At 41.1% G+C, this 18,428-nt stretch overlaps 1 protein-coding gene across 1 annotated transcript in view; it reads right to left on the bottom strand.

Annotated features, from left to right (window-relative positions):
- The window catches only part of grk6 (G protein-coupled receptor kinase 6), a 38,180-nt gene that overhangs the window by 13,147 nt on the left and 6,605 nt on the right, over nucleotides 1-18,428 (bottom strand). The window contains exons 2-6 of the mRNA XM_076101317.1: nucleotides 17,508-17,603; nucleotides 7,963-8,075; nucleotides 4,490-4,567; nucleotides 3,689-3,789; nucleotides 973-1,065 (exon numbers count right to left, since the gene is read on the bottom strand). Coding sequence (XP_075957432.1) covers nucleotides 973-1,065; nucleotides 3,689-3,789; nucleotides 4,490-4,567; nucleotides 7,963-8,075; nucleotides 17,508-17,603 — 481 coding nt within the window. The remainder of the gene's footprint in view (nucleotides 1-972; nucleotides 1,066-3,688; nucleotides 3,790-4,489; nucleotides 4,568-7,962; nucleotides 8,076-17,507; nucleotides 17,604-18,428) is intronic.

Here is an 18,428-nt window from a genome sequence, read left to right as displayed (position 1 = left end):
CTCATCTTTGAGAAGGAGACTAGCTGATGCGCAGTCGTTGTGTTTACGTTAACTCATGCATAGAGAGCAGTGAGCGGAAGGTTTGCAGGGGACATGGTCTTATATATGATCTTTAATAGTAACCACCAGGCTGAATGGCTCTTCTCTGTTCCTCGATGTTAAATAAGTTACAAATACCCTCTCTGTAAATTTATTCACCATATATGTGTGAACAGCATTGCTTTTAGTTACCAACACTCATTGTTATTGAAAGTTAGCAAAGTCTGCACTAAACCAGGTAAAGGAGCTTTTATATACTGTATGCTGCTCCCTCAGCCTGGAACCTTCTGCTACTACAGCTCAAATTTCTATCTTAATGAGGGTTTCAAGGTAAAACTAAATCAATTAACATATATTAGAGGAAAAAGTAAGTAAGTTTCTATCTTAATAAATTATCTATATTGTGATTATTAGACCTGTATAGACACCAGAATTACCTGCTGTACCTCCCGCACCACTCTTCCCATAATTACAATAAACAAAACCTTCTCAAGTATTATCGGTAACAGTACAATCAGGTGCATCTAGCCTTTACAACAACAGCCTGCTCTAAGTCTACTCACTGCCAAAACTGAACTGTGAAACTTTGCAGTTGAGCAATTTCAAACTCCCGTCTTGAAATATGTACGGGTGATATCACTCTGATATTGCATTTGTTCTTACCCCAGTAACCCAAGAGAGGAAGGAATGAGGCAACTCGCTAAGCATGTTGTTACTGGTACTGTGGTGGAGGTTAAGGCCAATGTAGCCTCTAAATGAGCCTGAGTGAGCTCCTAAGTGGTACGTGTGTAATGAAAGTATGCCTTATGTGTCCTCATGTACATAATAGGGAGAAACGGCAGTAGAAAGACGGACAAAGACGAAGGAGGACAGTTGGAGAAAGAAACAGAGATGAGAAAGGGAGGTTGATTTCACTCTGTCAACAAACTTTACCTCTCCAGCCACTTCCACTGGAGGAACCTGTTGTAGTACATGCTGTCGAGGTAGTCCGCGAAGGGCGCCACGCTCAGGTAGTCGTGGATCAATCTGGGTAGAAAACACAACTCTCGATTAATAAATAATAAAAATGTTGCAGCCTGAGAAGAGTTGCTTTATACTGTCAATAGTGTTGCAAATAGCAGGTCTTTGCCATGTTTACATTTTTGGATCTATGACACGATGAAACGTAGTGTAACAGCAGCACAAGTAGGGTTAGCAAAGTTATTTGGAAGTGTGCTAACAGTAGCTAACATTAGTCACCATAAGCTACAGGTCATTCCAGGCCAAGTGAGACTGTATTGGTTGAAATCAAGCAAGGATGCATTTCTTTTTGCTTATGAATTCATTTGGGGACAAATGTGTTATTTTCTTCTTTCAAAAGCAAACATTTGGATTAATTTCAGATTTAACAACCTTCTGAGAAAGGAGCATAACTCAGGCAATATGTTGCCTTTAGGAGCTACTGCAATGAGCTAACACAGGAAGGATTATGGTTTTAGTCAAATGAAACAGTCACGCTCCAGGTCACCGTCTGAAACACTGACAAAAAAAAACTGAATGCCCCTCCCAGAGAAATATGGTGCCCGAAAAACAACAATTCCTAGTTTCAGAGGACTATACACAATAATGAAATCTTTTTTTATGAAAGTTATATTCCATTTCTGCCTATAAATCCCCCTTTATCCTACACTCTGGTCCTTTTAAGATAACTGCTTATACTAGAAATATGTTACTGGCAGAATCTTGCCACAATGTGAACAACCCTGATAAGAATAGTTATATTTCTTTATATAAAATAAAAATACTTTTTCTTTGGCATCATTATTAAGTCAAAACTTATTTTGAAACAAATCGTGGCCCTGCTTTGAGTCCTATTTTTGATTTCACAAAGTTAGTCCAAAGGGCAAAGAGGTAATGCTTAAACGGGTTCATTCTTATTGGGACTCTTGGATTCCAACTCTAAGAGTTGTGACAGATTTCATAGTAAGGTGTTGAAAATACGGTAAGTGTAGAATATCACCAGACTTCTCCTTTTACCTTCCTACCAGACGAGTAAAGAGTGCAGAGTGTGTAGTGTTCACATTGTGTACAGCACCGTAGCTAATTACTCATGTCTTGTTCTTGATGTGGCTTGAAAAACCAACTGGCCTCTGCGCCGCCTCACGCCTACACAACAAGCATGAACAGAGCCGTGAGAGGATGTTACCCAATGTGTGAGTGTTTATGAAATGAACGATTAACTCTTCCTCATCACAAAATACGTTTGTATTGTAAGGTTTTCCTTTCCATGTATCTCTATTTAGTCTTTATATTGTTTAAAGTATTTTGATTTCTTATTCCGTGTTCTTCTGAGTCATGACTGCACCATGAATCATTTAATTTTCTTCTTCTTTTTCTCTGCATCACAGCTACATTTTCCAACCTTGATAAACAGCCAACATGCTCAGTAATCTCAACCGTTATGAACCCAACTTCCTCATTTGGGAAACACTGGAGTTGCAAATCCAGAGTTACAAAAGCAAGACCTGAAGTTACAGACCGGAAGCTGCTCAGTCATGAGCTTTGAATTCTGTATTTGTGTGTTTTGTGCGACTTGTTTTTTCCACTCTGAGTCGTGTCTGCAGGCCCAGCAGTCCTCGCATACAACCCCAACAGCCTTCACCAATAAGATAAGACAGCATGTATCTATCCTGAAAGGCAAAACCCAGGGTATCCAACTCTTTGTGTTCAGCTTGTTAAGGGGGACATGTTGCTAAAATGCATGCTGGGATACTTGTCTACTCCAAGTCAGCTCTCAAAGCATCCTCATTCAAATCTATGGAGGAAGAACATTTCTTTCTTCTTTAAACACGTTGCCTCCTCTCAACCTAATGCAGTCCTCCTCTGGACCAATCACATCCCAACACACATGGAGACTTGAGTCATGCGAAATGGACTTAAATCAGACTCTTTTAACTCGTCGTCAAACAACAAGACAACGGCAGCGTCTCAGTCGACTTTAACACCACAGTGACTTGAGCCTTGTGACTTGAAAGACTTGAGACTTTGCCAGAAACCCGAAGCAGGAGACGGAGCCGACATTCAGGACAGTGTTCAGGCTGTCAGCTGTGTGCAGGGCCAACAGCACTTGTTTTGATGTGCTTTTGCATGATTGTAGCTGCACCGCAGGATTTCTTTTTCAATGCCTAGAGAACAGAAACCTCACAGAGAGAGAGAGAGGTGAGGGTGAGGTTGTTTTGGGATGGGCTAACACTGATCAACTTCACCCTTTGTGTGAGGGGATGTTTTATTTCATGCGAAATAGATTCAATCTGGCATGTTTTGAAAAGGTTTAATTCATTAAAACTTGCTTTGGTTTTCCCCCAAATTTGACTGTATCATGTATTTTCCAAAATATGCAACATAGTATATTCATACCACAGTCGAGCATATTATCAGGTTAGTCCAATGCACAATATCTGTTCATTTGCAGCTAACTCTTTATCTGTGATCATAGTTGGGGTATTAAACCCAAAACGAATATTATAAATCACCCAACATATGTACTATGTGTTTAATCATGGGGTATAAATTCCTTTTAATGTCAAACCAAACTGACGGAAATAAGACCATGGACGTGACTGCTCGATTCCAAAATAAACAAGCCCAGATGGGACCCCCGTGATCTTACTTGGTACATTCCTTGAAGAGCTCTTTACAGGCCTCCTGCTGCAGCCTCTCGCCACACTGAGCCATCATGGCCTCCTCCACCTCAGGCACACGGTCCTCCGACTGCACCGCAAAAAGAAACGCATTAGGTCCATGTAAACACGGTGACTCAACTCTGGCAGTAAAGTCACAGAGGAAAGCTGGATAAACTGGGTTTGAGACAGTGCAGATAGATTATTATCCTTGTCACACTGCAAGACTTCAGCGTGTTTCGACTTGTATGCACAGCGAGACAAACAGATGCAGGTGAGAAAACTGAAGCACACAGAGAGACAGAATTATCAGGAAAAACAAGCGGAAACTTGCAGACATGAAGAAGCAATTTTACCACTCTTATTCAACAAGACTCAAAATGACTGTTCATTGTCACCCTTCGCTTAAGGTGTTAAAATGGGAAAAATCATTTTCTGGACAAGTGTGCAGATTTACCGTTGGTACGTGGTAAACGTGCAACAGGGGCAGTAATGTTTAAGGAACAAAACCACTTGGTCAGGGTTAGAAAAAATATCATTCCTTCAAATAAGTATGCTTGTAATATAACATAACGTATGTAACGTCATGTGAATAAGTGGCGTAGCGTCACATGACATAACGTCGTAGGCCTGGGAGTGAGATAGTGTCTGCCAGGGTAATCAATCTTAAAGAGTGCTGAGTCTTTACCAAATCACACCAACAATGCTCACAGTATACCCAGTTGGTAGTGAAGGGCTACCTGCAGAGAAACATATAGAGAGTGACAGAGGACCATGAAAGCGGCAGCTACCTTTGGGTTGAAGTATTTGTCGACGAGTTCCTGACCGCACTCCTTCCTCTTCTCATCCGGAGTCACCTCGTACTCCGCCTGCAGGGAAACACATCAAGACTAAATGAGAGCGAGAACCAGAGGTGACCGACAGTCGCTACAGGAGCTCTGTCGCAATCGTCCCTCAGTTACCCAGATGTGGCAGATGTGGCAACGTCAGCTTCACTATATGAATATACATTTTTGTCCTGTATTTATTTGTACAAGTGTATGCAAAGTTCTAAAACAAAAATAAGCAAGGAAGCGTGTTCATAACAGATAATGCGTTACATCAGTAAAAGTTCTTCTGTGCAAAACAATCAAAACAAACTCAGACTAGTCATTCAGACTATTTGACATTTTGTACAGTGATCATAATCTGATCACCCTCATCAGACATAAAAGTCAATAAACAATAATATTGAAAGATTGTTCAGCTGCTCTACCAACTCTCTGTGTTTCCACTGAAGACCTCTGAAGGCCTTGATTACTGCCAAACCCAATTCAATACTTAATTGAAGGGATTTGGGAGGCCTGTTCCACACCCTGCAGTACATGAGCCGATCGTATCCTCTCCGCCTCACATCAACCATCCCTCTGAATCACTTGCAGTAAACTGAGCCTGACTGGAAAACTCTAAAGTGCTTCCTCTCCCCATCTCACAGCGAGAGCCTGTAAAGTAATGCTAAGTGACAGCAGAGACGTTTCAAATCTCATTTTCCCTTTTCCATCTCGTTCTCTCGCAGAGTTCTCTGAGAAGAGACGGGAAGCGGTCGTGGGGGTACAAGAGAACATAATTGCTTCGTGCGCGAGTTGTATCCGCTGGACGACTGAAAGCTGTAAAGCAGTTTGGCTGAGCTGGTCAGTCAGACTGGAGCCTCGCTCTCTAGCGATGGCATCGTCGGTCTGAGTATAAGACAATGTTTCGTTTTCTGGATATTATGTTTGAAAAAGAAGAGGAGGTATTGTATTTGACAACAGCTGATTATTTTAGAATGGAGAGAGCACCAATATAACATCGGAACCTACAGAGAGTGTTGCATTATGGGTTGTTTGTAGCATTAATGTTGCTAGGTTGACACGTTTTTTTTCCATTGTGTTTATCATGCGTGTACTTGTACCAGGTACTATCCACAACTTTTTTTGGTATCAGCTTGGTCGAGGTTCTAAGCGAGCTGAGCCGATACTAAAACTTGGAGCGGAATCGTCACTTGCTCGACTCGGGGAATAATTTTTGTATTCATTTTACCCAGATTATTAAAAAAAATGTCAGCCCACGAACCACAGCGTGTGGTCAATTGACGAAGTGCAAATGTTCCTCTGTTGGGTTGTTGATGAAAGGACCCAGCGAGAGAACACACTGTGTTTGAGAAATGTACCTGGTACCAAAAGCAAGTCAAGTCAAGCTCATGTAACATATTGTCTTTCCACAAAGGAATTTCCCTAAAACTTAGAATATCAACACCTTGACTGCAGAAACTGTGTTTCATGTTTAATTCTTACATGAAAAAAGGCTTGAAGAATGAGGACTACCCTCTTCTTCGACCAACAATATCTCAGGACTTTTTTAAGTGTTTTCCATTTCTAACACATCTTTTTCCAAAAATATCTGTTGAGAAACGGAGGGTAACTTGACAATATTACGATCATGGTCTCCAGAGGATAAAGCCTAATGTTATGTTGGCAAATAAATGTCATGAAGTGGAATTATAAAGTAACTGCATGGAAATACTCAAGTAGCGTACAGATACCTCACAATTTTACCGTACTTGAGTAAATGTACATAATACTGTAGTTACATTCCTCCACTAGTGAGTGCCTATAAGAGTGAAGGAGGAAACCACGGTTTATCATTTGTCAACTGCACACTCAAACAAGGCAAAACAGCATCAATGGGACCATACACATACACACAGTACACACACACACACATACACACAGTACACAGTACACACACACACACACACACACATACATACGCACACACTCCGGTTGGAATAAAACAAGAGTGCAACTGAAACATTCCTTTAGTGAGCAGAGCGAGCCGTTCACCGTGACAGATAAGGTCAACAGAAAATGTGTGTGTGTGTGTGTGTCACGTTTACAACATGGGAGGTAGACGAGAGGGTCGACACTGTGACGCAGTTTCCTCTCCAGAAGTCAAAAGTTCACGTTTTTCATTAAACAGATATTAAACTCAACTTCCTCCTCCTCCTCCTCACTCTTAACGTCAAGTGTTGGAGGCACTTCCTGCAGCAAAGGTCCCACATGAGAACTAACTCACCATGTTACACTTGTTTAAAGGGACAGTTCACTCAAATCACAGAACAAAAAACAATATCTCTATCTACATTACCATGCAGATAATATTGGGTTTTTTTTATTGGGCAGATTTACAGATATCTGTCTTTAAAGCTACTACAAGGAACATATATTTTGTGTTGATTTTGGAAGACCCTGTGGACAAAAGCGGTAGCGTTTCTGAGTATCAGAGGGTCAGAAAGCCTGCCCCGCGCAGTCCTGCTTCTGGTTCTCCGGTGCCTCCCTTCCCTCCTGTGTGGGCCCAGCAATACGGTTTGGACTTCCAGCAGCGCGGTGACGGTGTTCGCTCCCAGCGGGGACCGGCAGAGCAGCTGGGCAAAGCTCTGCTCACGGCTGGAGAAGGAGATGCTCTTGCCGGCCACTGAGCTCTCCACCTCCTGCCGGGGCTCCAGCTGCAGGTCGAAGGTCAGCAGTGAAGCCGGATCTGGGTTTGTCCGCGGCAGGATGGGCGCTGCCGGAGGCCCCGCTGGAGTCTGGGCTGTAGGAGTGTCTCGTCTATATGATTTTGTCTGATTTCGCCGTAATCCGACCCGGTGGCACCGATGACAAGCATTAAGAATAATTTTTTTTTAAATAGCCGATGTTCTTTCTGATGGTCTTGTTTACTTATGCAGGTCATACAGAGGCATTCATTAATATACATTGAGACCGTTTCATAACCAGTTTAAAGTTCCTTGTAGTAACTTTAAGATTTTAATTCTTTAGAGATGAATTGAAATTGTTTGAAAATGACATTTAAAAACCTTTAGTAGCATAAAAAGTCCCCTTGTTACTCTAAGATAACAATGATTTTAAAGAAAACACACACATACCTCCCTCTCCTCATTAACAAGAATCGAGCAGCCTTTCGAGGAAGAAAGACACACAAGTCCTTGAGACCCCCACCACCTCCCTCATTCTCACACACACACACACGCACACACGCACGCACGCACGCGCACACACACACACACACACACACACACACACACACACACACACACAATTCCATCCTTTTGTCTTCCCACACTAGTAGTCATGGAAAAGGGCATTTGAGACAAAACTTTCAATCTCATCAACACAAACGCACAGACTTCCAGGAACAAGACGAACATCCAAATAGCCCATCACACACACACACACACACTTCTTACCACAGCGTCCAGGAACTTGACGCAGCGCCTCAGTTCGGGTCGAGTCTCACAGAACTGTCTGAACAGTAACCGTCCGATCGGCTGCCGCTCACAGAGGCTGCTGTAGTCCTTTTCTATAGAGACAAGGAGACACAATGTTGTTTAATGAGCTGAAACAATAAAGTTATGATTCAATCAAAAAGTCTCAAACTAATTTCGTCAATCTAAGACATGAATGGGTGCGTCTTTCCATCAACTACGACTTAAGAATCTCGTTTCATTTTCTTAATCTTTTCCTTGCCCTGTTTCCTGTGTGATGTAACATCCACTTCAACACGAACATTTAACCGCCCAATTAGTAGGTTGAACAAATGCTCACGCAACCAGGGATATGAACAACCATCATTTTAGTACTACACCTATAATTCAACAATGTAATGCGTCAGTGATTTGACTGACGGAGTGGAGTGTAACACAATACAACAATGAATGACGCTGACACATTTAATGGTCAAATATCGGCACACACAGCATGCGGGTGTTAACGCAAACTCCATGATAATATTTGCATAGATCAGCAGTCTCATTCACAGGAAAGTTTTTATTACAGGAGCAGTGGAAAACTTGACAATTATTGAGAAAAATTGGAGTAAAGACGGAAACAAAAAAGAATAACATTTTTGATCACAGTACACCACATTAAAATAAGGGTGACACTAACTGCATTTTTATATGTTTTCAAACATTAAAAACGGAGGAAATAAATAATTAGTGTCCACATAATCATCTTATAACGGTTGTCATGATTAGGCAACACGCTTTAGCTGGACAGCAGTTAGAAACAGCGACTGTCAGAGCAAGCAATGGAAATATCTAAAGCTTAAAAGTTTAGTCAATTCACTCACAGAAAATTGTTTATAAATATTTTGATAATTCATTTTTTTCAGCAAAAACTGCAAAACTTAGGAACTTGTATTTGACATAGTTCACTGTTTGCTTACAATTTGTAGACAATAAATTGATTAATCTAAAAAAAGATTAAAACTAGATTAATTATTTCAAGTAGATGAATGAAAAATAATCCTTAGTTGCAGCCGTAAAATATTTGTCACAGTACATAGGACAGCCTACTTGATGGATGATAATGATGATAATGACAACTATTATATATCGCCAACTTTACATGCTAAGGGAGGTTTTAGATACATATTTTGGGCTGTTTGGGTTCATCTGCCCAGCTGAGCTTCAGGACAAAAAAAACAACACCCAGAACATTTTAATTTGCTTCTGTGACTCATGTGGATGCAAAGCGACTCATAATGCTTCATGATCAAACAAATGTGACGCAGGGAGGAGCAGAGAGGTCAGATCGCTGTGATAGGCGAGGACAGAGAAGAGCAAAGCCATATGCAAGTCAAACGACTTCCATCTGTAGAACCCGATATCACCTACAGCATCTCTAAAGGCAATGACTCGAAGAAGAGAAGAAAAACTCGTCGACACAACAATGGGATTATCCCTGTGTTGCTGCTTTCTGTCTCTACCTCTATGAACAACCCAGCCCACTGCTAGCACCTGAGCTAAACTACACGCTAATGGAAGGAAAAACTGGTTTTGTTTGGTTTGATCTGCAGCCAGTTTACTTTTCGACAAACAAATCTGTTTGCGATCACTATCTCACACAAAAACACAGTGCGTGTGTTCTTCAGGCCAAACAAATGTGTCGGGTTCGTTTGCAACATGCACATTTGCATTTACAACCCAACTTTTTGAATACTTTTGAAACCTACATTGTTTGTCACGTCTTCTTCCTCCATCTCTCTTACTGGTTCATTCTTCTCTGTTTAACGACTCGCATCGCACTGCACCTTCAGCATTACACCTTCTGCAGTTTGACTGGCATTACAGCACCCTGAGTGCTCGTGCACATACAAGAACATCATCGTGCCATGACACTCCTCGTCAAAAGATTGCTGCATAGAGCCGATAATGACAGCCTCAGTCTGCCACTGACTTCAACTTTTTTCTAATTTGTTTTCTTGTCACTTCACTGAGTAATCTCTTATCAGTGGTACAGTGACAGATGGTAACTGATGCTCTGTTTTATCCCACTTAGTTTTTGCTGCTCTACTTATCTCCCTTCCGTTGCGCTCTGCTACACTGCTAAGTCCTCTTTGTTCTCTGTTCTACTCTAATTTTCTCTTTTCTCTTCTCGGACATACTTTACTATATCCTGCTGCAAAGTGAACAGAGAAGGCTCAATGCCGAGTAAATCGGAGCCGAAAGCCAAAAGAACAATGAAGAAAACGGCTGTGAAAATAGGAGAGAAGTCAAAGGAAAGCTGAACAGAGGGAGATATCTAGAGGCCAATAACAAGAAAGACGTCAGGTTGTTCCATGACTTAAAGACTAAATAATTAACATTTTTAATCAACAGTCTATAGTGCCTGTTTAGATTAAATCCAAACCCATTATTCTCCTCTCAAAAACACCAGAAATTAGCTTCATTACAGTTCATGAAACGACTCGGCCAATCCCACACTGGCTACTCATGTGTAAAATAGAACATCCCCCAGTTCTGGGAAATTTCTATTGTGGTTGTGGATCACTAGACTTTCTCGATAGTTGGTGGAGGTGTGATGTACATGAAAAGAGCTCCAGGACTGTACAGAACATGCTGTACATCATCACACAGAGAGCTTACACAAGGAGGCCACTGTTGGGCCTCCTGCATGCTCCAAAAGGGCCTCCGGGTCCCTTCTCCCGACAGTGAATTTATGATGCCACAGGTTTTGGATACTCACTTTTAGCTCTGTTCAGCAGTGTGTGTAAAAGGTTTTCTTTGTGTCCAACAGCTATTAGACTGATTACCATGAAATTCTGTACAGTGAACAGTGCTCATGGATGAATCCCACTGACTTTAGCATTTAGCTTAAAGCACTGCAGTACTTAAGTACAGCCTCACAGAGCCACTAGCATGGCTGCAAACTCAGGAAAAATGTCCTGAAGATAAAGAACAAGCCACTACATGTCGACATGGTTATAGAACCTTTTACAGCCGACTTTATCGAAGATATGCGCGTGCATGTTGGCAACGGAAGTGGAGTTTTGCCCCAGCCATCCATGACGAGTTGGCAAGCTTTAAATATTGAATTAAAATTGTCAACAGCATCAAAATGTCTGATTGTAGCATGTTTGGTAATAATAATTCAACAGCAGACTCAAGTAAATGCATGGTGTGTAATAATATACAAGAGAGGCGGAGATAGAAGAAGAGAATAGAAAACCAAAAGAAGTGAGAAGAGAAGAGACGAAGAGAAGTTTCTGACAAACAAGGAAGTTGACGGTTTCCTGAATGTCTTTCTGGAGACTCCCTCCCACTCATCTCTTTCTTCTGGTTTCATAAAGCTGTCACAAAGATTGTCAGAACTGAATCATTACTGAGCTTATCTCTTATCATTGTCTTTTTTTCCATTTCTCACTCTCACACTTTCTAATCCTCACGTTTTACTTTCCTTTTCTGAACAATCAATCAGTGTTTCATCTCCTCCTCTAATTAGCTTTTCACAACATTAGTTTTTTTGTGAACTTCCTGCCTCCGTGTGTCACACAATCTGTGAGACACATGTCGGACGGAGTTCATTCAAATCAAAGCTACTTTGCATCACACCTTTCAGGAAAGAAGCAGCTCTGTTGTGAAGGTTTCCCCCCGAAGAACAAAGCGTCTGCTGCTGATCAAGTGAGCATGCACTGCTTCAACCAAACTTCATTTAATATACAGGGTGTTTTAGCATCAGCAGGAACAGCCATTGCTCCGCTTGACCAAAGACTCCCAGTAGTTAAACAAGAATCAAAGCGTAAAGGTCTCTTTTTACAGTGACGTTCACTGACAACGGAATAAAACTTAATTTCAGCACACGCTGACGTAACAACACAGAGTTATAGTGCAGTTTTTGCTGTTGCATGACTGAGTGATATTTGAATACATGTTGGAAACGAGACGTGCAGAGGCGGACACGGAGAATGAAGACTCCACAGATAGACGCCTGTCTGAAGAGTAGACGTATCTGCATTTAAACAGTTTAATCAAATTAAGTTTGTTCATCTTGCTTGCTCTTGTCCTCAAAAGATTTCTCTCTTTTTTTAGACTATTTTGTAAGTTGGCTATGTAACTTTGTTTAAATGCTCATAACATTACAAGTCCTAATAAAGTTACGAGGTAAACTTATTTGTCATTTTACAACACAAGGTAGCACAGTGTTCATGTAAGTTGTAGCCCCTTCACGCGCCACACAAACAACATATCTACAAATATTTAAATTAGAATAAGATAAAATGAAATAACATAAAACAATATATACAACTACTTCTATACATATGTACCTAGAGAGACTGATGTATAGTGGGAATGAGGAGAGTGCAAAATGATTCTGGTCCTTTCTCACAGCCTGAATGATGCCGAACACATGTGGCAGCAGTCTGGAAGCTCAGACCTCATAAACCTTAACCCAGGGGTCCCAGGGTCAGGGGCCACATCCGGCCTGTGAGACAACTTCATAAAGCCCCTCACATGTTTGCGATCATTTTATGTTCTCGCAATGCTGCAAAATGTGAGTAAAAAAAATAGCTTTTTTATGTCAGATTCAACAATGTGCATGATGAGCCAGCACAAACATTTTAGCTATACTCATTATGCAGAAATTGCCCCTTTCTAACATTTATTTACTGGCACAAAACACAGAGTACAGATGAGGTTATGGGAATCTTATTAGCTTTGCACGTGTTTGGGCATAACCTAAACAATTGTACTGAAGGATTTATGTCATACATCCTCTGGGGAGCATGAATGTCTAATTCAAATTCCATCTTAAACCATCCAAGTATAAATACCTCAAAATCATTATTAAGTACAGTCCACATCAGCTTTTAGGCACCAGGATATGAAAAATAAATATGGCCAGGTTTAAAATGAAAGAAGAAGAATTTCTTTCTTCTTTTGTTGCTAGATAAGTTCCTGCAGAGTAAAAGTGCACTTACTTAATGGGACCAATCGGAAAACCCCAACAAACACCTACTGTACGTAGATTCATGCTTGTGGCTCCTAGTTGTGATCTCCGGCCGCCTGGCTGTCGCCACACACTGCACCTCAAGGCACTATATGTTTCATCATAGGTTGCCATAAGCTGGGCCTCAATGCTTCTTCTTCTTCTTCATAAATTGATGTGGCCAACAATGTGGCCTGTGTGTTTACTCTGCACCGCCTGGATGCCATGTATGGATGTATGCTAACGGGCAGTGTGCAGTGACAGTGCCTCCATACAAAACCACACCGTCAATGGACGCTAACGGTGATATTTCACATCACACCGACATCACATGTCGCTATAGTTGACCTCGAAGGGAGATCAAACCCCTTGATTGCTTTTCATCAGAACACACACACACACACACACACACACACACACAGGGCTGAAAGATATAGAAATATTGAATAGTGATTTCTCTGACCTGAAGTACACTAAAGCGTGTGGACGAGGTGTTAACAACAAGAGAGTTGTTGTGTACCGTTGTCCACAAGGTTATCATCAGTACTGTTCTCAGCGCTCCGGGACACAGAAGGGAATTTTTGCTTTAGTGGTGTCTCTCGAAAAAGACATCCTGACACTCACTTATATCACATGTATTGCGGTGCACCATCTCAGCCACCTTAACCAGCAGCAGTATTTGCTGAACATGATCCCTCACTGGCTTCCTAAAACAGTTTACATTTCTCACGCTTTCTGTCCTCTGTCTCGCTCTGAAGCTTCTTTTTCACTTCCTGGCCGTGGTGATATTAATCACAGGTTGTACAATAGAATAGGAGTAGAACGGACATTGTTTTCTGTGGTCTTTTGACTCGTGCATGTAACACCTCCTCAACTTCCCTGAGTTATGTTTTCCTTGTTTTCACAAGTCACGTCATTTTTGGGTTTCCTGTTTTATTTTGTCATTCCCCTCTCCCTCTCGTTTCAGATAACTTCACTTCCTGCCCTTGTGTGTGTTTCCTGCTAGTGTGCTTTACCTTTCCCCACCCTGATCAGCTTCACCTGTTCCCAATCATCCTAACGTCTATTCCTAACCACTTGTCCTTGACCTCTATGAAAAATGGGGCCAAGGAAAGATGTGAAGGAGAATTCGTGAGGAGTTAGGAAAAGACAACCGTGGTGCTTAGAGAATCCGACTACACTTTCACTAAGCTATGTCATTATGATGGGATGGCGGATGTCACTGACGTAGGTCTGCCATGGAGAAACTACAACAAAGAAGGACTACAAAAAGCAGAACTAAAACATGACTCCATTAAATCTATTATCCAGTTGCATGCAGGCTTTATAAACAGCTTCTTCTGTGAGAGGCTGCTTCACTCGTGGTGTGAAGGAGAGAAACCGGAGGTCCTTCCTTCCTGCTGCCGTCACACTTAACAATCAACACTGCTTCAGTAGAAAATGATAATTCACTCGTGCAATATCAATGAAACTGTTCAGTATCAATATTTGGTTTGTGCAATAATGTAGATTCAACGGTTAGGATCACCGTTTCCCCAAGTAAAATATTTTTGGCAGTTTTGCTTAAAAATGGCTTAAACAATTGATTGATTATCAAAATAATTGCAGATTAATTAACTAATTGTTTCAGCTCAATTTAATGTAGCATAACTTGCTTCTTACAACCCATCCCCTCCTAAATGTATCATTATCACAATATCACATAAATACTATTCATTCATCACGAAAACTAAGCTACATGTCGAACATGAACTGTTCCCGGCTTTCCTCCATGTTGGAGCTCCATTTACACGTGCAGAAACAGTCCACCAAAAATAAAGTGTAAAGTTGTGCACACGGCATGAGGGTGGGACAATTCCTTTTGTGCTGCTCAACCCCAAAAACATGTTTACAGTATTTAATGACTTAAAACTAAATGCTTGATAACATATATAAAACATATTTCATTTTACAGTGCAGAGTAGGGGTAGATGGTATTAACAGTGGTCTGTGTATATCATCCCCTGCCCCCTCAAAGTCCTTGATTTTACAATCTTATTTTCAAAATTCAAGAAAATACAATGATTTAAATCACAAATCACAAAAAACTTTTTTCCTGTCTTTCTCGTCTGGTCCCTGCACTTTCACTCCCATCCTCTTGTTGCCTTTATATCTGAGTTCTTCTGTCTGTTCTGGTATCAATAACTCTGTTAAAATGAAAGTACGCATACTGCTGGTTGAATGAGCAAAAACACCCGTCTGCTTCCTCTCTCTGCGCAGGCCACAGTTTCCTCTGTGGTACCACTTGAGCAACATTATGTTGTTGTTTTTCTTCTGCAGGCTGCAAGCATTCAGAGTTCTCATGTGCTTGACTTTTATGAAGCGTATCAGTGATCTGCTTACTATGAACGTTTTGGAAGAATGTAAGCTTGAAATTTCGTTTTTATCTGATCGGCTCAGTGTACTCTCATGATTCTGAGGATTCTGACAATATCTTCAGGCAAAATAGAAATTAAAGGAAAAAGTGAAAAGACAAAAAAAACAGAAGTTACAACAGTGGACAGGAAGCCTCACTGTCTTTTGTAATCGTGAGGCTTCCTGTCCACTGTTGTAACTTCTGTTTTCATCCGTCTTGATCAGTTGATGACAAAAGAAGCCCAATGAATCCTACAACTGAAAGCAACAGGAGCACCAACTGGCTATAAAATGTACTAATACATTGACGGATATATTTAAAAGGTGCAATGTGTAAGATACATTCAACTAACTAACATTATCAACAGAATGTGAAGAGTTTACTTAGCGTCCAGTCTGCCCTCAGGATTAGAAGTACAGTTTACGGGGGTCTGTGTATGTTTTGATCGTTCGTTTATTGGATTAAATCCAAAGTGGCAGAAATGAGAAAACTACTCTTACTGAGGACTGTAAGTTTAGATTGTATGAACCCAGCAGTAGCTGCCCACTAACTGCTTGGAGCATGTGGCCAGATCTTACACATTGCATCTTTAAAACTTATATATATTAACTAAAACTGTTGGTTTGGGGATTCCTGAGTTGTGCCATTTAACCACAATGTCCCCAGTTTGTTTCCGGTCATGGGACCTTTGTTGGCATGTCATATTCCTAAAAATTACCCACAAAAGAGATTATCATAATTAAAAAAACTTAGTTAGATCCTGAAGGGGCTGCACATGTTTTTTACTACCTGTAAGCAGGTTTTCTGCTTCATTCTGCTTTTACGTGAATGTTCAATTTGGTCATGAATTTAAGATTTTCTTGTTTTCAACTACGGAAGTTTTTTTTAGTTTTTAACAGAACAGGTGGTGGTGTTGCTTTCCGAGCTGCTGTAAGGAAGGCCTTCCTTATTTTCCAGATGTAATCTGTTTAAAGGGATAGCTTGACATCTTGGTAAATACGTTTATTTGTTTTCTTGAGTTAAATGAGAGGGTCGATACCACTTTAATGTCTGCACGCTGTTTATGAAGCTAGAGCCAGTCGAGTGTGTCAGAGTCTACCATCCATTTCCCCTTTTTTATAAGTAACCTGAGGTTTGCTGCTGAGAGAATGGATATCTAGCATATGGATGAATGGATGTCTATTTTTGTAAAGTATAATTAGGCCCCCGCTGCTACAGAGAGGAAATGAAAAATCAACATCGATCACATAAACTCAGTGCGACGTAATACATTGATAAATACTGAAATATTACAGAATGATCAGATCGTGTTTCAGAATATCTGTGTATCCAATGTGTAATCTAATCTGATTTAAGTGTTAAATACACTGTGTGTTGTGGACTTGATTTGTTTTCTGAAGTGTTTTGAGCCTCAGGGCCACTGAGCCACAGCTGAAATCATGACCTTTAGTGCTGATTTGCTCTTATAATTACAGATGCATGCTGCGTATGCAGAGACACCAGTACAAGCGCAGCATTGTCTGCTAAACTGGGTGAAATAATGACAACCGATGCATAACACGAGCTATAACAAAGGACTTTACATAGAGCCTTTAAGGTAAATTATAGGAGTAGTAACTTATACATTTATATCCCAGCCAGGAGGCTTTGACGGGATTTCCCCCGATACATAGAAGAAGAAGGGAAAGTCTATCTTCGCTAGCTCAGATTTCATTCGTGAATTAGATACTGCTCTCTTCTTTTTTATGTAGCGAATAGTGATGACACACACAGTCACTATCTAGGATTGAAAAAACATGTGTCAAAAATATACAGAAAATCTGAATTTATACAAACAGAAAACAGTGGCACCAAAAAGTTCAATATTTTAGCGCTCTGGCCAACATGCCGTTTCCAAAGGGACTGTCACAGGATTTCAGAGGGTCTCTTCACCTTGACAATATATAGGTCTGGATGTTTCTACTTGGCCTGTTAAGACAGAGCAACAACCAAGTAGCCCTGGATACAACAGGTTTGATCTGTTTCAAAGACGTCAGACTCACTCGACACACAAGAGACCATAGAGACTTTCATGTCAAACAAGATAAGAGCACTACCTCGTGAGAATGTGGACAGATGTTATCTTACCTGTGGTTTGTCGCAGCTCTTCACACAAACTTACGTGGGGAAACTGCAGCAGCTGCTTCCATTTCTTGCTTTTTCCTTTTCTGTTCCCGCCGCCTCCTGTAAAACAAACAGGTTTGGTTTAAAACTCAAATCCATGAAGGATGCACTGTGAAAAGATATGTAAAATGTCCCCGTGTTGGCTCCTGCATCAATATATACGCCACTTGTTTTATTTCCTAGCATCACACCATGGATGTATAAAGAGAACTGGATACAGCGTTGAAGTTGGGGCCCTGTTCATTCTTATGAAAGTTGCTCAGTGGCACCTGAGGCCCAAAAAGCTTAACTAGCGGGTGTAAAATTACCTGGATCTTCTGCATTCCTAATGGGCCCCATAGAGCGAGCGCGCTGGTGTTCCCTTTAACCCGCCTCCCAGCTGCTCGGCTCTCGTCCCGCACACATGAGGGATATTTAAGTGTTTGTACTGGGATATCCGCAGAATTACAGATGTGTCTTTCCTAATTTAGGTCTATGGGTTACGGCCCAAAAAGTCTTCTTGGGCCCAAAGACATCCCGTGAGAAACCCGGAAATCGTCCTTCCACGGTTTGGCCACTATGAAAATTGGCTTCAAAGCCCGGCACTGTTCCTTGGGGTCTTCATCCACACTTGTCAGCTCTTCATTAAAGAAGCCATTTTGCTGCAATAACCTCCCTGGATAATCACAAACCACTTGTCCAGTGTGTGCAAGGCTACGTGACCCGGGGCGCTTTCTTGCATTTTAGTGTTAGTTCCTTTATTAAGTGCATCTTGCCATCTGGTTGGTAAAGTACTGTACGTACGATTGCATTATGGGGACTGCAACCCGTTCACACAGTCACATTGTGAGGACTTATATCCAATCTGGGGATAATCAGGTCCCCACAGTGTTAATCATTCGCTTT

Source organism: Anarhichas minor, unplaced genomic scaffold (assembly GCF_050575085.1).
Source record: "Anarhichas minor isolate MPS153535 unplaced genomic scaffold, ASM5057508v1 ptg000027l, whole genome shotgun sequence".
NCBI lineage: Eukaryota > Metazoa > Chordata > Actinopteri > Perciformes > Anarhichadidae > Anarhichas > Anarhichas minor.
The sequence above is the reverse complement of the archived record's forward strand: the minus strand, read 5'-3'. Positions and strand labels throughout refer to the sequence as shown.